Source organism: Panicum virgatum, chromosome 3K, assembly GCF_016808335.1.
Source record: "Panicum virgatum strain AP13 chromosome 3K, P.virgatum_v5, whole genome shotgun sequence".
Lineage (NCBI taxonomy): Eukaryota > Viridiplantae > Streptophyta > Magnoliopsida > Poales > Poaceae > Panicum > Panicum virgatum.
Window position 1 is genome coordinate 8,476,351 of NC_053138.1, and position 23,490 is coordinate 8,499,840.

At 51.0% G+C, this 23,490-nt stretch overlaps 2 protein-coding genes across 4 annotated transcripts in view; one reads left to right on the forward strand and one right to left on the reverse strand.

Moving 5' to 3' along the window:
- Positions 1 to 1,535: 1,535 nt before the first annotated feature.
- LOC120697313 (protein IQ-DOMAIN 1-like) lies at positions 1,536 to 5,419 on the forward strand. Of its 3 annotated transcripts, none has more exons than XM_039980489.1 (6): positions 1,536 to 1,680; positions 2,125 to 2,231; positions 2,634 to 2,912; positions 3,818 to 4,033; positions 4,203 to 4,322; positions 4,430 to 5,402. In XM_039980489.1, exons 2-6 carry the CDS (start codon positions 2,157 to 2,159, stop codon positions 5,153 to 5,155), a joined length of 1,416 nt encoding a protein of 471 aa, XP_039836423.1. In that variant the 5' UTR covers positions 1,536 to 1,680; positions 2,125 to 2,156; the 3' UTR covers positions 5,156 to 5,402. The 3 variants fall into 3 exon arrangements, with proteins under 3 accessions (XP_039836423.1, XP_039836422.1, XP_039836421.1); XM_039980488.1 differs by lacking the exon at positions 1,536 to 1,680 and adding an exon at positions 1,699 to 2,027 and having other exon boundaries at positions 4,430 to 5,419; XM_039980487.1 differs by lacking the exon at positions 1,536 to 1,680 and adding an exon at positions 1,699 to 2,033.
- A 2,211-nt stretch (positions 5,420 to 7,630) lies between these two features.
- Positions 7,631 to 23,490, reverse strand: part of LOC120697314 (exonuclease V, chloroplastic-like) — a 38,370-nt gene continuing 22,510 nt past the window's right edge. The window contains exon 13 of the transcript XR_005684431.1: positions 7,631 to 7,966. The gene's annotated coding sequence lies outside the window, so the exon portion shown is untranslated. The remainder of the gene's footprint in view (positions 7,967 to 23,490) is intronic.

Genomic DNA, 23,490 nt, shown 5'->3' on the forward strand with positions numbered 1-23,490 from the left:
TCAAATATTTTTTTCTAACAACTTTACAGCTTGCATCTAAACGAGGCCGTATACGTTGTACGATCTTTACCTGCGAGTCTGACAAGGTAGTATAATCTGATGAGACGCTCAGAGTGGATGATTAAAGTAGGAGCGCGCGTTAGGCTGTCGCTTTGCAACTCGTGACATTTTTTAAAGTTCTGACGGGAGACACTATGAATGAGACTCTGGATTGTTATATCTGTTGCTCTCGTCCATGATATGCGTCGGCCATTAGTGTTTCTTTGACCATGTTTGCTGCCTCCTGACCTCTAATATCGTGTCAGATTGTACATTCAAAATGGTGGACTGCTAATCACATGACAACAAACATCAGGGAAGCAATCTTGGCCTTGGTACCTGTTACTTGAGATTTAACCAAGTACCATACCGAGAAAAAGACACAGTTTCAACACATAAAAAGTTTATTGTGTACTAATGATCACAAGACAGCCACTTCTGGTGCCTAAATTTCACAAAAACACATTAATTACTTTGAGTGCCCTTGTCGCTCCCATAAAGTTCTTTAAGCATCCAAGCCCACTTGTTAGGGTCACTTGGTGCGAAACAGAATGGGTCTACTCTGTTTTGCACCACATGACACTGACGAGTGGGTCCATGTGCTAACTGCTAGAAGAGGGAAATGTGATTAATGAGAAGGGAACTTAAAGTTGTGGTAGTTCTGCGTGAAAAAAAAGGAATGATATTTAGTTGTTGTACATGAATCAGTGTTTTACTTAATAAAGTTTTGCCAGCGCAACACGCTTAACTATGGACCGTAGCCGGACAATAACATGACAGAGAAATACAGACAGGCTTCTGACGAGTTGGCATATGATTGAGCATCAACCACCAAATAACTTTTGCCACCTAGGCACAATGTATACACCTATATCATAGCCTCTCTTGAGTTCATTGATCACTAGCATTTTGTTCTCTCTTATCTTCTTTTTTAAGATACAGATAGCCCAGTTGGCACTCGGTACTAATTTATTTGCATGTATGGTACACCAAAGTATGTTGAGATCATGAAATTTATATGCTATCTGGCAGAGGTTGCAATTGCATGCACCCTACTGCGTTGTTTATTGATGCAGGATTTAGCTTTCACCCACTTTGTTACATATACCTAATAACCAATTAGTTATTAGTTTTGACCTTATTAGTTGATGTGCATTTTTTTGTCTCGTTTACCACACGCATGCATTTGGATGAAGGAAAGTCTCAACTACTACTGACAACTACACCGTGCTACTCCCTACGTCCATGCAGGTCCTGAATGCCAGATCCTGCAACAGCTTGCTGGGTCGCTCCATGCTTGATACTGAAGATAGTTATAGTATGTGATAGTATGTCAGTAGTTAGTTTCACTCCTTAAGTGTCACAGACAGCTGATCCTGTCAACTTCTTCAATTTAGGATTATAAAGTTTTGATTTTTTTTAATTATACTCGCAACAACACAAGGTGCCGAGACTGAAGGATATGATCAGTGGAGATTCCAATACCATCCCCTCCCTCCTCATCTGCTGTCTCCAAGCTGTCCCAAGTCCTCTTTCCCCTGACCCCTCTAAAATCTCCCCAGCGACAGCGAGAGAGAGAGAGAGAGAGAGAGAGAGAGGAGGGAGGACGAGCGCATGCGCATCGTGGCAACAGGCACCAAGGTAACGTACACACGCTTTCCCTCCAGCTCGTTCTCTCCCTCGTCACTCTCGGCACTGCTCCCAGCTGTTGCGACCTCCGAACATCCAAGGCTCCTGCACCCCTGTCAGTCCTAGCTCCAGCCAAAAATCGTTGGCTCCCGCTGCCTGCTCCTCCGCCTTGCACCTCCCATGACCTTCCACGCGACATGATTGCATTGCAGGCCCCTGCGGAGCTCAGCTGTCCTCCCACGCCGCTGACGCCTTCTTGTTGCCTCCACGCTGCTGCGCTCAACCGAAAGGGCCTTCCTCTCTTTGCTTCCGCGGAAGGATTTGGCGATTTATTCATCTACTAAAGTTGCATCTCTCTTGTGCGTGTATGCCACCGTGGTCTCCTTATCATCGTCCGGCGTTGGGTCTGATAGATATAGATCTGGACCATCTGGTGACTTGCTTGTTCCTCTTCAGGGTGATTGTTTCGAGGAGCGTGGAGCGGAGCCATGGGGAAGAAGGGCAAGTGGTTCGGCGCGGTCAAGAAAGTGTTCAGCCCTGAATCCAAGGAGAAGAAGGAGGAGGTAATACTTCTCCCTCGGAATCCTCTCGCTTTTTATAGGTTTTATTCTGGATTTCTCTTGCGGTCTGTACTCGGATCTGAGGAAATTTGGGGTTTCCTTATCCGAATCGTGAATAATTCAGTAGCTTGAGTTCGAAGTGTTCATGCTAAGAATGGCATATTGTAGTCGTAGTCCTGGTTTTGATGGGGCTTTCGTGTTCTTAGAAAAGAAGGTGAATTTTTATTTGGCATTCATGAATTTCATAAGCATTCTTGTCAGGATGGCATCCCCCCCCCCCCCCCCCCCAACTGTCTTGCAGATCTGTGATAAAAACATCACCTTTTCTTTTTCTCTTGCATTTGTTTCACTTTAGTTGGAACTGAATTCTGATCGCAAACCAAACTCTGTCCATGAAATGAACAGAGGCAGAGGAGGAAATCAGCAGCTAGCAACCCTACTCCACTAGATCTGACCCCGTCGACCTCCTTGGAAGTCAATGTTTCGGTGCCACCCCCTCCAGCTCCTCCGGCTCTTCACCAGATTGAGGAGGTCAGGATCCCTGAAGCTGAGCAGGAGCAGAGCAAGCACATCACCGTAGAGGAGGCCCCTGCTGCCCCTGCACAGGCGTCGGTGCTTCCACCTGGTGTGCCAAGTGAAGAGCTTGCTGCAATCAAGATCCAGACTGCCTTCCGAGGTTACCTGGTAATGTGAAACCAGTTCTGAATTCACCTGTTTGGTGCCATTTGGAGAGATGCATGCCTGGTTTTCCACCAATTTTTCTCTGAAATGTTTAGATAAGAACAATTGTGACAGTTGGAAGTTGGTTTAAATAGATGGCCACATTAAGGAAGTGTTTGTTTCTAGTAGCTGGCCAATTAGGCCTTTGATATTTTGAGGTTAGGAAAACAGCTATTTGTTTCTTTTTCATGATTTTATTTCCACATCAACATGACTAAACATGTAAGCAAATGTCTATTGGTGGCTTACCCTGCAGATTCTCTTTTACCATTTTCTAACTTTTAGGTGTCGGCAGCTCGCCAACCTTGCAAGTGGTAGTTGGCCAGTTGCTGTTACTGTAATTTGGAGGGTACCTCTTAGCTGAATGGTTTAGCTATTCTATATTTCTATGTCCTTTTTTGTTTAACAAGTTTGTGTGGTAAATGAGATTTTATGGTTAAAGAAGTAGATTTTTCTTGCTTCAGTTGAACCTCATATAACTGTTACTTTCTAGCTTAATTCCTCTCCTTTTGACTAGTTGTTACAGTTTTTAGGTTAATTCTACTGTCTATGTGGATGTACATTTTTTTTTGAAAGGTCCTACAAATCATTCTTTCTCTTGTTAGAAAAATAATTCTGAACAACTGGCAGTTGGTGGCAGCCACCTTTCATCACTCATTTTGATGTTCTTTTCAAAAAATTTTTTGATACTGATGGTCTGTCTGTCTTGCTTTTGATCTATTATTTAGATAGCAATTAGTGACTGTAACTTTTGTTCCTTGGGAAATATGCTTGGAAATTTGATGTGTTTGACAGTAAAATAGAATCTTACTTTTGTGATCAATATTATTCTGACTTACTCAGAGTATCTCATCTTTGTTATATTCTAGGCAAGGAGGGCACTGCGAGCGCTGCGGGGCCTTGTTCGATTGAAGTCATTGGTTGAGGGTGATTCAGTTAGGCGTCAATCTGCAAGCACTCTGCGCTGTATGCAGACTCTATCGCGGGTGCAGTCACAAATACGTTCTAGGAGAGCAAAGATGTCTGAGGAGAACCAGGCCCTCCAGCGCCAGCTCCTACTGAAGCAGGAACTGGAGAATTTCAGGGTATGCAAACCATCTCAATGCTTCACAGTAAAAAATTTCTTGTGTTTGTGCTGTTCTGTTCAACTAACCTCATTAGTATTGTTTTCTTCTTTGCTCTAAGCCTTGAGATAATCACAAAATATTATTAAGGGCATTAAACGTACTTTGTTTGTGAATAATGCTATATCAGATGGGTGAGAACTGGGATGACAGCACTCAATCCAAAGAGCAAATCGAGGCGAGCCTAATAAGCAGGCAAGAGGCAGCGATTAGAAGAGAAAGAGCGCTTGCATATGCATTTTCACATCAGGTAGGATTTTTTTCATTCTCAGAACAGATGCCAATCTATATATACTTCATCTTATTCTATGATATGAGATGGCAACCTTAATATGTCACAAAATGCGCTGTTTGCAGTGGAAGAGCACGTCGAGGTCTGTCAACCCAATGTTTGTAGACCCAAACAACTTGCAGTGGGGCTGGAGCTGGCTGGAGCGCTGGATGGCTGCAAAACCTTGGGAGGGCCGCAATGGGACTGATAAGGAGAGCAATGTTGACCGTGGATCCGTTAAGAGCATGAGCTTGAACCTTGGAGAGGGTGAGATCACTAAAGCTTTCAACCGCCGGGACTCAAAGCCAGAAAAGCCATCCCCGCCAACTCCAAAACTGACCCGTCCAGCCTCCAGGCAATCCCCTTCGACGCCCTCCGCTAAAGTAGCGCCAATACCTGTGAGGAGAAAATCCGTCACGCCAAAGAATGGGCTTTCACATGTGGATGACGATGCGAGAAGTGTGTTCAGTGTGCAGTCTGAGCGACCAAGGAGGCACAGTATAGCCACCTCGACTGTGCGGGACGATGAGAGTCTCGCAAGCTCCCCATCACTCCCAAGTTATATGGTTCCCACAGAATCTGCAAGGGCGAAGTCTCGTCTCCAGGGATCAGCATTGAATAATGGTGCAGAGACACCAGAGAAAGGAAGCTCTGCTGGACCGGTCAAGAAAAGGTTGTCCTTTCAAGGTGGAACAGCGGCTGCCTCACCAATGCGACGGCATTCTGGTCCTCCCAAGGTGGGGAGTGCGGTGAAGGATATTGTTGCCCCACCACAGCCAGAGGCCTTGGTGATCAATGGTGGAAGCAAGTGACTCATGACAAGTACCAGGAGGGTAAAGCGGACAATGAATATATATTTTATCCATGAAGAAAGGTTAACGTGATATCAGCTCTATGAGTGATTTGAATTGTTTTCCAGTTACGACCACATTGTTTGCTCTATAAGATTCACAGTACCTGCCAGTTGATTCCATTCGTTGTTTCTGTAAAACAAGTACCGGTTCGTCACTAGAATCAGTGATGTTTGTATGTAAACAGGTCTTCTATTTATGTGAGCCATATATTTCTTCTGAAAATCCCTCTGAAATATGCTACCCTTGCAGTCTCTTTGCCTGTTGTATCTTGCAAGAGAAGCATCCTATCCTTATCTTGCAAGAAAAGCATCCTATCCTTATTTTGCAAGAGAAACCATTCACTCTGTTCGGTTGGCTGTTGGCTGTGACTGGTGATGATTTTTTGTGAGAGAAAAACACAGCTGGCTGGTAGCTGGTTTGATGTGAGAGAAAAATATTGTTGGCTTATTGAAGCGAACAGAGTGATTATCTCAATCCAAGACAAGAGGTCATTTTTTGTTATTGTCAAACACATTGATCTGGAAGCAGTCATCGGGCACTTTGGTGCAAATTTGCAGATACTGATATCGCATTTCCACCTCCCCTCTTCAGTCACAAATTTAGGTTTCCGTGATCCTTGCCAGAAGCTGAGGACTCCCTGGATTTGATCCTCGAACCACTTAGCATCATAAGTGAACCCTGGATTTGCCAGAAGCCGTGTTTGGTTGTAGGGTGAAAAAAATTTCACCCTACTTTGACCACTGATTACGAGTATTAAATAAAGTTTAATTACAAAACCACTTCCACAACTCTCCGTGTAAATCGCGAGATGAATCTAATGAGGCCTTTGACCGCGCGATTAGAGGATGGTTACTGTAGCATTACCGTAGCAAATCATCAATTAATTACCGTCATTAGATTCGTCTCGAAAAATTACACTTATTCCTAAAAAGGCTTTGCAAATAGACTTCATTTAGTACTCCATGCATGCGAGATTCTTTTCTCGGGAAACGTGCGCGAAATTTGCCCTAGTATTCATCAAGCAGGGAATCATCTTCCTGTAATTCATATCTGCACAAGAAAAGCATAAGGAAATCACGCTCTCTGACATGTTACATTTGCAAATAGACCAACAAACAGTGATACTCTGTACAGCAGGTCACTGATGAGCCTGTAACTCATATTTACCTCAGGAGCAGTTGTTCTCGAGATCGCAGACATCCTAGAGAATGGCAGGTAATCTTGAAATATTTCAATACATCTTCAAAGATCTGCAAACAGAAATCATGTTACAACTCACAAGGATTATAAAATACGTTAAAGACGGTAGCATGAATATCCGAACAGACAGTCCGTGTGCAGTTTCCCAGCACATGGAACTGAATAATTTCCCATCGGCAAACTGGTAGGTCAAAATCACCAGTAAGTTTTCTAAGAACTCTTAGAAGAAAAAAATACAAAGTTAGCACCTTTGCATTGAATCCCAGTGAGTTAATGTACCACTTGACATCATCCGATAACAAATAGTCAGGGTCCAGGTCAAAATAGCTAAAGAAATTTTCTGCTGGAAATTTCTTGGCAATCAAACTGTCCCATAGATATTTATAACACATCAGCTGGAGCCTGTCATAAAGATATTGAGCAGATAACTTCAGAGATGCCATCATTCTACCATCTTTTAAGAGTATATTACCATCTTATGTGATGCAAAACATTAAAACTTGTAGGCAACTACAAATACTAAGTATATGAATTTGCCTTTCAATCTTAAACAATTTTGGTTATGGTCGGATCATGTTTGTATGTTGTAAAACAGGCGCAAATGTGAATTATATATAGGGTGTGTGTGTGTACGACTCTTTTCTTCTATAAACTCCTGCATGCTTAAAAGGGAAAAGGAATTTTTGTTTGCTAAACACTAAACAGTAACACTCACCAGGGACCTCATAAAGATCTCGTATAAATAAGATGCATTTTTAAGGGCACAATACAATGGAAATACATGTCGTACAATCTTTTGTAAACATGATTTTGCCAAGCAGCATCAACTTGAAGTAATTCAAGCAGCATTCTGCATTTGTACACTGAATGATTGACCTAAGAGTTATTCCTTTAAACAAGACGCATGAACTGCAACAATAAAATCCTTAGGTAAACATCGCACAGTCTGCAACAAATCTTAAGTACAGCCAGAAACAAATAAATCTCTTTTTTCTTTAAGGGAACATTCTTGCCAATAGCACGACACACTTTGCCATTCTCTACATTAAATGGTTAAAAAGCAACAGTAAGGGTCGAACTGTCACAGAACAGTCCAAATAATACTGATCAAGTGCAATAATTAACAACTTAAGCTTAACCCACAGCTTCTGCACTCAACCAGTACGCCCAGACTGCCTGCTGTAACCAGGATCGATTACACGGTAACTCTCGACAAAAGACGAGCACATGTGATTACCAGCAAAAGTAGAGTTCAAATTAATTTACAAACAGAGTTTAACACAAGCTTCAGAAATAATTTACAACAAAGTTTTACAATCCAGGGTTTACAATCCAAATCTCAGAGTTCAACACAGCGGAAGTAAAACAGAGTTTGAAACAGAGACCCAAAATACAATACGATAACTGCCAACGACGACAAAAGACGAGCTTCACATCTTGCCCACTGATGTGAGGCCAATCTGCCCGTACTTCACAGAGAAGACAGAACCCACTCGGCAGTCCAACCCGGAGGAAGAGGTTGACCAACCCAAGACGCGCAGATCTTCTCGAAGTCTTCCTGAACACAGCCTGCTCAGAAGAGGTACAACAAAACCCTGAGTACTCTAATACTCAGCAAGTCTTACCCGTCTATGGGTATACTTAGCCCATTATCTAGACATGCAAGGCTTTTTTATTCTGGAGTTGTTTTGCGGAAAAGCTACTGATACTGGATCTTTACTTTCAATATTTTAGCTCCAATTGAGTTGACAGCTATAAACTACGTTCGCCTATTTCTCTAGAGCATACATGGTTGATCATATCAATCTTTAGTAACATACAACTCAACATTTCCACTCTAGTCTCATTCCACTTCTTTACTACGATGCGACGAAGTGACCAAGGTTCTCATAACCGCGAGTCACGGCGAATCAATCCGATTTAACCTTGCAAGGTGGACCTAACTCACAAGCCAAGTGCGACCCCGGTGAGTCACACCGAGCAACTGTTCCCATGATTACCCCGAAGCCTGAGTCAAGCCCGCAAACACCCGGATGATGAGCCCCGCACGTGCGAACACCTGGTGAACCCGTGGACGACTTCACCATCCGTCAACCCTTGCCCAGCACCACGGGTCGAGAATCAGATTTCGACGCAATTTAGGTAATTAGCTTACCGGTTTCGACTACCTCCTACTTCCGGCATATGGTTAGTACTGTTCAATCTTGGTCAGCACGACCAGCAACGGTACGGTCCTCAATCGACACAGGCGGAGACTCAACTTTCCTTTATTCCATAGCTATGTCCAACCTTCCCTCCGCCCGGTCTCCATTTCCATTCTCATAGCAATATTTCTTACTTTCATACTGAAGTACCAAACCTATATCTCGCGGGTGACAGGAAATCACCCGTCTTCTACCGTATCTTACTTAAGCATGGCAGTGCTATCGATCTATCATGCTAGTAAAAGCCCGGGGTCTCCTAAAGATAATGCATTTAAGGTTCCAAGTAACTCCTAGAACTTAATGCACAAGTACTTAAATAATACATTGCATAAGTTTTAAAGTAGGGGTTATGCTCCGGGGCTTGCCTTGCAGGTTAGCGGGGTTAGCAACTTCTTCTGAAGCGTGCTCAACGGTTTCCTCCTGCTGCTCTTCTGCTTGCGGCTCCTGGACCGGCTCAGCAACTAGCTCGTAGACGGCTTCGTTCACGGCGTATACACGTATGAAAAAGGATGCCATGCAAAAGTTAAAACAGTGCAATGAAATAATACAAGTGTTCATGATGCAATGCAAAGCGATTAAATGAAGATAAAACTGGGTAAGCAAAACCAACAAGAGATTTTTATTTATTGGCAAGCAATTAGAATCAAATTATTTTCAAGTGCAGCCTATTTTGATTCGAAAGCAAGAACACAAGATTAACTAAAACCAAACCATTATTAAAAAGATACACCGCAGAAAATACTTTATTTAACAGCCACTAAAAAGAATGCCGCAGCTAGGAACAAAATAACTACAAAAACATAGCTTGCAGCCCTAAACAAGCCACCCAAAAATTACCAGCAAGACAAGATATCGAAAGTACATGCAACAAAAATTTACCAACATTTATTGATGGCTGAAAACATTTATTTTAGCCCTAGAATGAAAATCAAGCAATATTACATCTACAAACTTGTACATAGGCTATGCTCATGAAAAATTTTCAGTGAACTACACATGCAAGGAGTAGTCTACCATAAAAATTTCATGATTTTTAGAGTAACATAAAAACAGATAAAAAATAAACTAGCTTAAGAACAAACCAAAACTTTAGCAGGGGCAAATTTGACATTTCACACGCATGACTATTTTTCCTCTGAATATCTTGATTTTAGAAACCTAATAAAATTTAGTTTGCATTTTTCACATTTTTCTACAATTTACTACGCATTTTATAAGATCAGTACACAAAATTGAAACTGGAATTTAACTGGAAACCGGAACCTCCGGGGTTCCAAAACCAGAAGTTCCGGTTTTGGGGCAAAATAGGGGACAGCCAGGCCAAGGCCACGGCCGGCGCATGGCGCGCCGCCCTCGCCGGCGGCGGGGCCGGCCGGTGGTGGGGCGGGGCAGCTGAACGGCCAGCACAGGCAGGCCGGGCCGCAGCGCGTGGAGGCATCGTGCAGGGCCGCGCTAAGGCGACCCGTGAAGGGAGGGTAGCGGTGGCGGGCTAACCGCGGCGGCGAGGCCGCGTTCCAGCGACGGCGGTACCCGGAGCGAGGGGGAAAAGGGTCGGGGAGCATGAGTGGGACATTGGGATGCTCACCGTGCTCTCGGATTGGATGGAGGAAGGTCGGAGGGGAAGATCGACGAGCGCGGGCGGAGCTCCGGTGAGCGGCAATCGCGGGCCTGATTCCGGCCGGGGAACGGCGAAATCGGGCTCAGTAGTTGTGGAGATGCGGGGTGTGGGGGATCAGAGTTTTGAAGGGTCGGCACGAGCTCGAGAACGAAGGAGAAGGAGGAGGGGAAAACGAAGTTGGCCAGTGGAACGTCGTAGAAGGCTTAAGCAGCAGTGCGGACGTCGGCGCGGTGACGCGTGGCGTCACCGGCGGCATAGTCGCCGGTATGGGCGCCGGAGTAGGTGAAACAGAGCAAAACCGGAACTTCCGGTTTCCAAAACCCGGAACCCCCGGGTTTTGGGGCACAACATATTCAATTTTGGAGCGCCCAAAACTAAAATTTTCGCATAGCAACTTGAAATTTGGCCAAATTAAAAGTTGTAGAGGAAGAAAAATCTACAACATTGGTATTTGATAAAAGTTGTTTTGATCCACGATTTGAGAGATAAAATTGGATCAAAAGAAGATCAAAGCTAATTTTAGACTCAGCGCAAAAAGGGGTTCAGACAGAGATTGGACTGGATTTTGACTGCTGGTTTGTAATTAGCAGAAATTGCGCAAACATAATTAAACATGAATGCATGTGATGACATGAATTCAAAATATAATTATGCATGCACAATTACCACTAATGACAAAGCTTAAACTAATGATCATGATTAAGCGATGCTTAGCGGCTAATGTACAAGATTAACACCAGGGGTGTTACAGCCTTCCCCCTACAAAGAATCTCGTCCCGAGATTCAGGACGATAGAATTACGGTGGAAAGTTCAAGGGCAAATACCTTGATGCGTGCGCAGAAACTCTGGATACTTGGACTTTAGAAATTCTTCTGTCGTGGAGCTGCAACCACGACCGGGTGGCGGAAGGCACCCGCCCTAGCCCAGAGGGTGTGTACTCGGGGGTTAGCTAGTCCCAGAACGATCTCCCTCAAGAACACGATGAACACAGCAAGATTTAGAGTGGTTCGGGCCGCCGGAGCGTAATACCCTACGTCCACTGTGTATTGTATTCCCACCCCCACGAGAGCGTGAGAGCTGCGAGAGCTTGTGTCTGTCTGAAAAAACTGTCCTGTGCACAGCGAGTGCCTCCCTTTTATATCCCAAGGGAGGCGCGTACATGGCTGCCGGGACCCCGACAAGTGAGCCCAGCGATGCGGTATAAAATATAGTACTGTTCATCATTATGGCGCAGCAGGCAAAGGAGATCTTTCTCTGGATATCTTTGCCTGCTCTTGGAGTCTCCCGTTCGGCGTGTCTAGGCGTTGTCTTGTCGGAACGGCGCCCGTCGTAGCCAGTGGCGTCGCCTGCCACGTAGCTGAACGGCTGTGTAGGGAGCGGCGTAGGCGGCATGATGGAAAAGTGCCATGCCGTCGTATCCATTTAATGCGGCTGACGAGCTCTGCGCGGGTGCGGCACAGGCGGCTGCACTGTGCACCTTGGTAATACGCAGTGCACAGCGGGGCCTGTCAAAGGCTGTCCCGTGTGCTGCGGCGGCAGAGCATGCGTCAACCATCCGCATTAAATGTGGTGGGTGGGCGAGTCCCCCTTGCGGAGGACTCGCGCCCGTGCCCCCGGGACACGTGGCGTCTCCGGACCCCCGCACGGTAAGGGGGTCCGGACGGCGCAGGAGGTCCCGGACCCCTATGGGGGGTCCGAGGCCTGGCTGTCAGCTCGGAGCTTCCATCCCTTAGAGACACGTGGCGTCTCCGGACCCATCCCCAGGCGGGGAACGGGTCCGGGGCCGTTGGCCTGGTGAGGGAAGAGCCTGACCGGTGGGGCCTGGCTACTCCGTCCTTACGCGTAGTTACGGATAACTAAGAGGGTCCTGTCTTGCTGCGGTAAGAGTGGGTACCCCTGCTACAGGGTACCGACATCTTCTTTTTCCCAAGTAGCTTCCGCTTCGGAATGATGACTCCACTGAACCTTATAAAATTTGATGGTAGTACGACGAATAATACGGCCCTTGCGATCAAGTATCTTGATTGGACGCTCAACATAAGTGAGATCAGATTCTAACTAAATTGTATCACTATCAATAGCTTCAGTTGGAATCCTCAAATATTTCTTCAGTTGTGATACATAGAAAATGTTATGAATTTCTGAAAATTTTGCTGGAAGATTCAACCGGTAAGCTACAGGACCACATCTCTCCACGATTGGATATGGACCAATGTAGCGGGGAGCTAGCTTTTCTTTTACCCCAAATCTTTGCACGCCTTTCCAAGGTGATACTTTTAAGTAAATATGGTCACCGACTTCAAAGACAAGTGGATCTCTCCTTCTGTCAGCGTAGCTCTTCTGCAGAGACTACGCAATTTTCAAATTTTCTTGAATAAGGCGGACTTGTTCTTCAGCTTCTTGAACCATATCGGGTCCAAAGATAGTTCTTTCCCCCGCTTCAGACCAATTCAGAGGTGTACGGCATCGACGACCGTATAATGCTTCAAATGGTGCCATTTTGATGCTTTCTTGATAGCTATTGTTATTAGAAAATTCCGCTAATGGTAAACATTGATCCCATTTCTGTGGATAGGCTAAGACACATGCACGGAGCATATCTTCTAAAATCTGATTAATTCTTTCCGTTTGGCCATCTGTTTGAGGGTGATAGGCTGAGCTGCGGATCAATCGAGTTCCTAAACAAGTATGCAATTGTTCCCAAAAGCGAGCAACAAACTGGGTCCCTCGATCTGATATGATAGTCTTTGGCACATCATGTAAACATAGGATGCGATCCATATACAACTCAGCATACTGTTTGGTCAAGTATTTTGTCTTAACTGGAAGGAAATGTGCAGATTTGGTAAGGCGGTCTACAATAACCCAGATAGAATCATAACCCTTTTGAGTTCGAGGTAAACCGACAATGAAATCCATACTGATGTCTTCCCATTTCCATTCAGGAATACTCAAGGGCTGGAGAGTTTCCGCCGGTCTGAGATGACTAACTTTAACCTTTCGACAGATGTCACATTCAGACACATACTTGGCAATCTCTCTTTTCATCCTAGTCCACAAAAATCGTTGTTTCAGGTCTTGGTACATCTTGTTGCTACCAGGATGGATGGATAGTCGGGAAGTATGAGCTTCATCAAGAATTTGCTTTCGGAGCTCAAAATCCTTAGCTACCACTATTCGATTATTAAACCATAACACATTCTGATTATCTTGGTGGAAACAACTTACTTGCGGATCTCCTTCTGATAATCTTCTCTGAATTTCTTTTACTACTTTATCTTTTTTTTGTGCTTCAATGATTAGATCACGAAGAGTAGGAGTGAGTTCTAGATGGGCTAATGTGCCATGTGGTACAATGCTCAAGTTCAATTTTTCCATTTCAAAGCAAAGAGACTCACTTAAGGGTGTAGCAGAGAGGCAATGACAGTGATCCTTGCGACTTAATGCATCTGCAACCACATTTGCTTTTCCTGGGTGGTAGTGTACTTCGAGTTCATAATCCTTAATCAACTCGAGCCATCGTCTTTGTCGCATATTCAGATCAGCTTGAGTGAAGAGACACTTGAGACTCTTATGATCTGTATAGATGTTACACCTTGTACCCATAAGATAATGTCACCAGATCTTTAAGGCATGGACTACGACTGCTAGTTCAAGATCATTTGTAGGATAGTTCTCTTCGTGACGCTTGAGTGATCGAGAAGCATAAGCTATCACTCGATTCTCTTGCATCAGAACACAACCAATTCCGGTGCCTGAAGCATCACAATTCCGGTGGCCCCCACGCACAGTGGTACACCTAGTCATGCGCGCGACGCTCGGCATTCTTGCGGCCAGAGTAAATGGATCATTTACCACCGGCGCAGTTCCCGAAAAGCTCGGGCACGCCAGCGCTTAATGCGCGCACGTCAGCTCGGCTTCCGCCTCGCTCCGCGCGCGCGTGGGCAACGGTTCAGATCCCGTCTTTTCGCACCCTTGTTCGTTACCCGCTCACCCCGCCAGGTGGGCCTGGGCCCCCATGTCGTGGACTGGGCGGTTAACTCCAGGCACGGGCGTCGCTTGGGTTCCGGCGACGGTTCCGGAGTGCGCCGGTTGAATCGGGCTTATAATGGGATGAATCAGCATTCCGCGGTTACTTTCCCGCATTCGCCTTCTTCCTTCCAACCTTTGCGCCCCTTTGCCTTCGAGCTTTCCTCGCCCCTTTCTCCCCCACACAGGTTGCTTCTTACTCCACCGAGAGATGGCGTCCCTTGTTCATCCCCGCCGCTACCAGACCGAGGGAGAGTTGAACACAGTGCGCCGTCTGCTGGGATGGAGTGCTCAAGAGACCGGCTGGGGGGTGCGAGCAGGCTCGGTTCCCCCTGGCAACCTCCGCGCCGGGGAGTTTGTGCTGTTTATCTCGCACATCTCCACCGGCGTGGGACTGCCGATTTCTTCGTTCCTGCTGCTGCTGCCGGAAGACTTCGGCCTCCAACTTCAGCATCTGACGCCGCACTCCCTCCTCCTGACGTCCATCTTCGTGCATTTATGCGAGATGTTCGTGGGAGTTCGGCCCTGCGTCATCCTCTTCCGCTATTTCTTCATTCTGGTGAGGTCCGGAAGGAGCAAGGACGAGGTGGGGGGGGTACTACTTCCAGGTGAGGAGTGACCTGGCGACTCCTTACATTCCCGGCCTTGCTGGCGGAAAGTGGGAGGAGTGGCGCAGGGACTGGGTGATCGCCACCACTGAAGCCAACGAGCGCCTCGCCCTGCCGACCGAGGGGCCCGCCTCCGACAAGGCATCCTGGAGGGCCAAGCCGTCGCTGCAGCCGGAGTTCGACTCCGTGCTGGACAAGATCAGGTCACTGGCGGAGAGCGGCCTCACCTCATGGCATGTGCTCGGAGACTTCGTGAAGCGCCGGATCGCTCCCCTGAAGCAGCGGCCGCGTCCTGCGTGGAACTTCACCGGCCTCAACGACTGCAGCAGGACCCAATGCGGTAAGGGGAGCGACCTGACTCAGGAGGCCTTGGAGGTTCTGGTGCGGAACGTGACTGGGGACGCCTTCATCCCGGAGAACCTGATCCTCCCGCAGAGCATAGTCCCCCTCTGTGAGGACTCCGCGAGGACGGCGGTGCTGGCCACCCTGCCAACCTTGGACGACGGGGGACTGGCCCCACGCCAAACCGGAGGCGACGCGAACCGTGGGCTCCGGATCCTTGGCGCGTCCGGGGATCAAGCCATGCTGAGTGCTGCGGGGTCCGGCGCCACCACGAAGGGGAAGCAGGCCGCGGCTAGCAGCGTGGCCGCAGCCGGCTCCAGCCGGGCACAGGGCAGCTCCGATGCATCGTCAGGCGACGCAGGCCGGCGCAGGCTACTCCGGGGCCACGGGACCCTGGTCTCGGAGCCCACCGCGAAGCGCCAGAGGTCTTCCGAGGGTGCAGGCCAGGGTAGCTCCCGGGCTGCCGGCCCCCACGGGCCCTCTGGGGCGACTGGACCACCACCATCGCCGCCGAGGAATTCCTCCCGCCGGCAGCAAGAGCAGCAGCAGCGGCAACAGCCGCAAGAGCAGCGGCAGCAGGCACGCGGGCGGCAACAGCAGCAACAGGTGCGACCCCGGGTTGCGCCCATGTCGCAGCCACAGGGACAGCAGCAGCGGGAGCAAGCCCGGGTTGCACCTGCAACGCAGCTGCAAGGGCAGCAGCAGCAACAGCAGCAGCAGCAAGAGAAGAGGCCCGGGCTCCGGGGACGCTGGGTACCCGGTACTTCTGGGTTAGTGTCATCCTGCTCTCTTCCCTTGCGCCGGTGCTCTGTTTTGTTTTTTTGAAGGCTTTTCTGCTTTGTTACCAGGGCTCCTCGCCCCAGCGGTTCTTCTACCCTCGCCGGCACATCGGCAGGTGCCCAGGCGTCGGCGGCCTCGGCGTCGACAGCGACGGCGACAGCAAATGCGGGACCCACAGGTACGGCGACCTGCTGCTAGCTTCGTGGCGTATGACGTGACGCTGACTGGCGTGTCATTTTTAGACTCCGCAGCGCACAACGCGGTGGCGGCGACGGGGGCGCCGGTGCTGGGTGCAGCCGCGCCCGACACGGCGACGGTGGAGACGCCGGTGCTGGGCGCAGCCGCACCCGACGCGGCGGCGGCGGAGGCACCGGAGTTGAGCTCGGCCGCGCCCGACACGGCGGCAGCGGGGGCGCCGGAGCTAAGCTCGGCCGCGTCCGACACGACGGCAGCGGGGGCGCCGGAGCTGGGCACAGCCGCACCCGACGCGGTGGCAGTGGAGGCGCCGGAGATGAGCTCGGCCGCGCCCGACACGACGGCAGCGGGGGCGCCGGAGCTGGGCACAGCCGCACCCGACGCGGTGGCAGCGGAGGCGCCGGAGACAAGTGCCGCAGCGGAAGCCCCCACTTCCAGCTCCGGTCCGGTTGCAGAGGAGGAGTTGGAGGTGGTCTTTGGCCGGCGGCTCCTGCAGCTCCAACTCCCGGAGGAGGATGCGACTCCCCTTCCCCAGGTGCTGTTGCAGGTTCGGTGGTCGATCGAGGAGGCAACCTCTTCCGCCGAGGTGGCCTTCCGGTGGGAGTGGTCTGCCCTGGAGAGCGAGCGCCAGCGCCTCTCCGACTAGCACACCCGCCTGGATGCGCGCACGAAGGCTGAAGCCTCCCTCGCTGCGAAAACTCGGTCAAAACTCAAGGCGGACCAAGAGGCCTACCGAGCCAACCTTAGGAAGGTGTTTGACCGAGAGTTCGCAGTGTCAAACCGAGAGAAATCCTTGGCGCAGCGGGAGCAGGACTTCACCCTGGAGGTTGTTGGCTTCGCTGCTCAGCGGTCCGACCTCAAATCTCACCTCGCAGCTCAACAGTCCGAGCTGGAGGCTCGCAGCGGGGACCTCGAGGTCCGGAGGTAGGAGCTCGACGTCTTCTCTGCGACTCTGCAGGGATGGCGTGAACAACTGCAGGAGAGAGCCCGCCAGCTAACTGCCGACGAGGCGGATTTGGAGGAGGGCCGGAAGTCCCTCGCCAAGCGGGAGGCTCACGCCACCGGCATAGAGAAAGAACTTGGGCGCCAGCGAGACTCGCTCAAGAAGCTGAAGGAGTGGGCGGAGCAGAGGGAGGCCAAGCTCGAGGAGAGGTCCCGCGTGCTCGAGGAGAGGTCCCGCGAGGTGGAGGTGGCCAAGGCGGCCCTGGACACCCGGGTGCAAGAGGCGGTCCAGGAGGCGGTCCGGAAGCACCAGGAGGACCAGCGCGCGGGAGCCCAGCGGATCGCTGACTGGGCGGCCGAAGCGAGCCTCGCACTGGTGCCATTGGGAATGAGCCCGATCCAGGTGGCGGAGCCGCCAGCTTCGATAGCTGACGCTCTCCCAGTGCTGAGCTCTGCTTCGGATAGGCTCCATCGTCTGGAGCCAGTCCTTGCTGGTCAGCTTGAAGCCGAGGGTCGCGAGCTGATCCGGATGGTGGCGGAGCACATCCTGACTTTTCTACGGAGCCATGACCCGGCCATGTCGCTGGCGCCCGTGGTCAATGGCCCTGTAGCGGAGACGGAGGCCGCCGCTCGGGACAGTGTGCGAGAGGTCGTTGACTTCGTTGCCGCCTACTTCAAGCGGGAACCTGCGGACTCTTGAGCGGGGCATTGTACCTTTTTCCTTTTGCATTATGTAACAAACTTTGTATTAGCTGAAATTTTTGAAGTAGAAGAAACTTCAACTTAGCTGTTTGTCTGTTGATTTGCGGTATGCAGCACCCCGGCGCCCTGGCCCCCTGGCGGATAGGTTCAATTGATTAGACCTGTCTGCCACGTGAGCCGTAGGAGATGCTCTGGACCTCCTTGGTATAGGGTAGCATAGTCTGTAAGAGGAGCTAGCGCCTTGCTCCCTGTGTAATATTCAGGACTTCATATAGAAGAATCAAGTTCACTTATACAGTAGCAATGATACTGCAACTTAGCTGCTTGACGTATGCAGAATCCGTCCGTGATGTGTGGAACAAAGTGGATGCTCCGGGCCCCCCGGAAGATAGACTCAGTTATTTTGAGTCTGTCTACCATTGAGACTGGATCTTGATCTGCATGAAGGCTTTGAAGCAGATGCTAGGACCCCCTGGTAGGTAGGCTCAATGGTTTGAGGCTGGCTACCACCAATCAGGGCTTAACCTGTGTACCACTTCAAATTTACAGCTTAGTAACAGGCCCGCGGGACTCGTCCGTGACCAGTGCCAGGCTGGTACAAGGTCCGGGCTCTAGATGCGCAGGTCCAGGTTGTTCAGCGCTTGTTACAGAGTGGTGGAGTGTGTAGGCTTAGGGTACGGGACCAGGCTAAGGCGCTACACAAGGCTCCGGACCATTCCAGGAAACAGCACGATCTTCCCGGACCTGGCTTCATCATCCCAGGCCTCTGGCAGCAGTGGCAAGGTCACTTCGCTGTACTCGATCTTTTGAGTTATAGGACTGGGCATGCCGTGTTGGATTTAGGAAACCAACTCTTGAGCTGGAACGGGGTCCGGGACCTTAATTACCTGACTCCAGGTACTAGAGTACTTGTTACAGGGTGGTGGAGTGTGTAGGCTTTTGGGTACGGAACCAGCTAAGCGGCTACACAGGACTCCGGACCACCCCAGGAAACAAGCACCCGCTCTCCAGAGTAGGTCCCTAAGGGTCTGGACTCTTCTCCGGCAGCAAGAGGGTCCGGATCTGTACGGCAGTCCAGTAACTCAGCTCAGATCTTAGTTGTAGCAACAAGGGCAGAGGTCCCCGCGGGGGTTAGAGAGGTAAAAACTTTGAGAATCGGCATGTGAATTTAAATTTTAACACAAAGACAGAACTGGGAGAAATTATTTCCTTTGCAATCTTGTTGTACATGGCTTGCGCGATGGATGCCAGAGACCGGGTTTACGAGGTCAGACCTCTACCGTTCTGGGCCGCGCGTTAGCCGACGGTGCGATGGATGCCAGAGGTCGGGTTTACGAGGGTGGTCCCCAACCGCTCTGGGCCGCACGGTAACTCTATCTTATTACAAAGGAAAGGATTATTTTCCGGCTCTGCCTAGGTGTAGAACTTACGCAGATGCTCTATGTTCCATGGGTTGGGCAGCGGCACTCCATCTTCTGTGGCGAAGTGAACGCATCCGGGCCGGCATACCTCTGTAACCCTGAAGGGCCCCTCCCAGCTGGGGGAGAGTTTGTGAAGCCCTGCTCGGCTCAGGATTCGTCTGAGGACGAGGTCGCCAGCCCGGAGCTCCCTGCTGTGCACGAACCGTTGATGATAGCGCCGGAGCGCCTGGTTGTAGCATGCATTTCGGATTGCTGCTCGCCACCTTCGCTCATCAACGAAGTCCACGTCGTCGCGCCGCAGCTGTTCCTGCATGGATTCGTCAAAGGCCTGGACCCGTGGTGAGCCCAGGTGAATTTCTGGGGGAAGGCATGCTTCAGCCCCGTAGACCAGGAAGAACGGAGTCTCCCCGGTGGCTCGGCTGGGTGTGGTCTGGTTGCCCCATAGTACGCATGGAAGCTCGTCAACCCATTTGGCACCATGCTTCTTCAAGCAGTTGTAGGTGCGGGTCTTGAGTCCCCTGAGGATCTCTGCATTCGCTCTCTCAACCTGTCCATTGCTGCGGGGGTGTGCTACGGACGCAAAGCATAGCTGGATTCCGATGTCCTCACAGTACTCTTGGAAGAGTCTGCTTTTGAATTGGGTCCCGTTATCCGCGATGATGCGGCTTGGGACGCCAAATCTGCACACAATGGACCTGAGGAAGGCGACTGCTGATTTCTAAGTGATATTCACCACAGGGGTAACTTCCGGCCACTTGGTGAACTTGTCGATGGCGACATAGAGGAACCGGTACCCGCCGACAGCCCGGGGGAATGGCCCCAGGATATCCACACCCCACACAGCGAATGGCCATGAGGGCGGAATCATCTGTAGAGCTTGAGCCGAGGTGTGTATTTGCTTTGCATGGAATTGACATGCTTTGCAGGACCTTACCAGCTCAGCCGCATCCTGGAGTGCTGTTGGCCAGTAGAAGCCATGCCGAAAGGCCTTGCCAACAAGCGTGCGAGAGGAGGAATGACTTCCGCACTCGCCTCCATGGATCTCCGCGAGCAACTCGCGACCCTCTCCCTGGGAAATGCACCGCATGAGGACACCGTTGGCGCCACGGCGGTAGAGATCCCCTTCTACCACCGTGTAGCGTTTAGCCAACCGGACTATGCGCTTAGCGGACACATCGTCATCAGGGAGGATGTTATCTTTCAGGTAGTCACGGATCTCGGAGATCCATGCATCGGGAGCTCCCTGAGTAGGTGGGTGTGGCTCTGCGAGGTCACCAGGATCCTCTACAGGGCACACGGCCCAGGTTGGGCACCACAGGCGGAGTGCTGCCGGGACCGCTGGCTTTGAGGTGCTAGCTTGATCCCCTTCACCCAGCTCGACAGGCTGGGCGGTAGGTCTCTGCAGCCGTCTTTCGAAGACACCTTCAGGCGCGGGTGCCCAGGTAGATGCTCTCGCAGAGAGATCATCTGCTGCTGAGTTGTGCTCGCGGGGAACGTGTTGTAGTTCCAAGGCGTCGAAGTCCTTCTCGAGCTTCCTCACGTGTATGAGGTATGCCGCGAGCTGGGGATTGTTGCAGTTGCAATCCCCTCGGACCTGCTTGATGATTAGCTGGGAGTCCCCCTTCACCAGGAGCTGCCGAACCCCCAATGAGAGGGCTTGCGTTAGGCCAAAGATCAGCGCCTCGTATTCCGCCATGTTGTTGGTGGCCTTGAACTCAAGGTGCACCATGTACTTCAGCTGATCTCCATTTGGGTCGATGAGGACCACACCAGCTCCGGCCCACTTTTCGCGGGCGGACCCGTCGAAGAAGAGTGTCCAGTGGGGCTCGGTGAAGACTGGTGCCCTGATTTCCGGCTCCGGGGGTCCAGCGTTGACGACCGGACCCCCAGGATTGCTTGGGGAGGGAGTCCACTCCGCTATGAAATCGGCCAGGATCTGGCTCTTGATTGCATGGCGTGGCTGGAAGTCCAGTTGGAACTCTGCCAGCTCTGCCGCCCACTTGGCGATATTGCCTGTGGCGTTGGAGTTGTGCAGGATCGCTCTTAACGGGTAAGAGGTCACTACGACAACTCGATGTGCCTGAAAGTAGTGGCGCAGTTTCCTGGACGCAATTAGTATCGCATAGATAAGCTTATGCGTCTCAAGATACCTGGCCTTCGCCTCGTGGAGGACTTCACTGACGTAGTAAACCGGCTTTTGGACAGTTCGGATCCCGATTACCGGGTCCGGCACGCCCTTATCCACCACATCAGGTCCTTGGGCCCCCAGCGGCTCCGGGCTCCCACTGGCACAAGGCTCGTCCGGACCCCCTTGTGCGGGGCCCGGGGCTTAAGGCAGAGGTGAGGCTGACGGGCCCCCGTGTCCGGAGTCCGGCTCAGCATCTTTGGCCGGGGAGACCCTGGTGTCCCCCTGGCGAGCTTGCTCCGCCCTCTCGGCGACCAGCACCATGCTCACTGCCTCCGCAGACGCAGCAAGATACAGAAACAACGGCTCACCGGGCTCTGGAGCCACCAATACTGGCAGCGAGGTGAGGTGTTGCTTCAGCTCCTGGAAGGCCTGTTCAGCCTCTTCGGTCCAAGTAAATGGACCGGACCTCCTCAATAATTTGAAGAAGGGGAGGGCCCTCTCAGCTAGCCTCGATATGAAGCGGCTAAGAGCAGCGAGAGATCCAGTGAGCTTCTGGACATCCTTGATGCGGCCAGGAGGCCTCATTGCTTCGATCGCCTTGATCTTGGCTGGGTTTGCCTCGATGCCTCGATGTGAGACCAGGAAACCCAGCAGCTTCCCTGCTGAGACGCCGAAGATGCACTTCTCGGGATTCAGCTTCGTGCGTGTGGCGCGGAGCCGGTCGAAGACGAGGGACAGGTCCTCCACTAGTGTTGACCCTACCTTAGTCTTGACCACAATGTCATCGACATAAACCTCAACAACATCTCTAATCAGATTACAGAAGGTTTTGTTCATAGCTCGTACAAACGTGGGTAAGGCATTCCTTAGACCATACGGCATGACAATGTAGCAATAAAGCCCATCTACTGTTACAAAGGCAGTATGCTTCCTATCCTCTATAGACATCTGAATCTGGTGGAAACCAGAGTATGCATCTAGGAAAGACAAAAGGTCACACCCGGAGGTGGAGTCCACGATCTGATCGATACGTGGTAGAGGATAGGGGTCTCTAGGACATGCCTTGTTGAGGCTGGTGTAGTCGATGCACATCCGAAGCTTCCCGTTGGCCTTTGGGACGACGACCGGATTGGCCAACCACACGGGGTGGTGGACCTCCTCGATGAAGCCGGCGTGTAGGAGCTTGTGGACTTCTTCGCGGATGAAGTTTTGTCGCTCCACGGACTGCTTCCGAGGCTTCTGGCGCACCGGCGTGGCATCGTGGTAGATCCTCAGATTGTGCTCGATCACTTCCCTGGGGATCCCGGGCATCTGTGACGGTTCCCAAGCGAACACGTCGACATTTGCCCGGAGAAAAGCGATGAGCGCGTCTTCCTATTTCTCCTCCAGGTTCCCCGCGATACGGGTGGTCCTGGTGGAGTCCGCTCCAATCTGCACCGTCTTCACGGAAACATGGTCCGGATCGGACGGTTGGACCTTGGGAGCCTTTGCAGGCGCCTTGGGCTGCGAGGTGGACGGATCCTCCTCGGAACGCGCAGCCTCTGCCGCCAGAGCATGCAGCCTCTCAACTGCTGCGACGGCAGCGGTGCGGTCGCCTTGCACGGTGAGGACTCCGGCAGGAGAAGGCATCTGCAAGACCAAATACCCATAATGAGCAATGGCCATGAAGCGGTAGAGCGCCGGCCGGCCAATGATGGCGTTGAACGGGAGGTTTACTTCCGCAACATCGAACAGAACGCTCTCTGTGCGGAAGTTCTCCTCGGTCCCGAACGTGACCGGCAGTGTGATGCTCCCCAGGGGGAACACCGGGTGTGGGCCCACTCCAGAGAATGGGCGAAAGGGAGTCAGCTTGGACTCCGGGATCTGCAGCTGCTTGAACGCCGCATAGCTGATGACATTGAGGCCTGCCCCACCGTCAATCAGCACGTGATAGAGCCTTACGTTGGATATGACAGGAGCGGTGACTAGAGGTAGTACACCAGCTCCGGCCATATTTTCCGGGCAGTCAGACGGCCCAAAAGAGATGGTGGTGTTCATCCACCTCTGATGCGGCGCCGCCTTCGGGACCCCCGGCTTCACCGAGAGGACCTCCCGACGAAGGGTCTTCACATCCCGTCGGGAGA

Coding starts and splice junctions, on each gene's coding strand:
- LOC120697313 (XM_039980489.1), top strand. CDS start 2,157: ATGGGGAAGAAGGGCAAGTGGTTCGGCGCGGTCAAGAAAGTGTTCAGC. Junction 2,232..2,633: donor CCAAGGAGAAGAAGGAGGAG/GTAATACTTCTC, acceptor TGAAATGAACAG/AGGCAGAGGAGGAAATCAGC. Junction 4,034..4,202: donor AGGAACTGGAGAATTTCAGG/GTATGCAAACCA, acceptor ATGCTATATCAG/ATGGGTGAGAACTGGGATGA.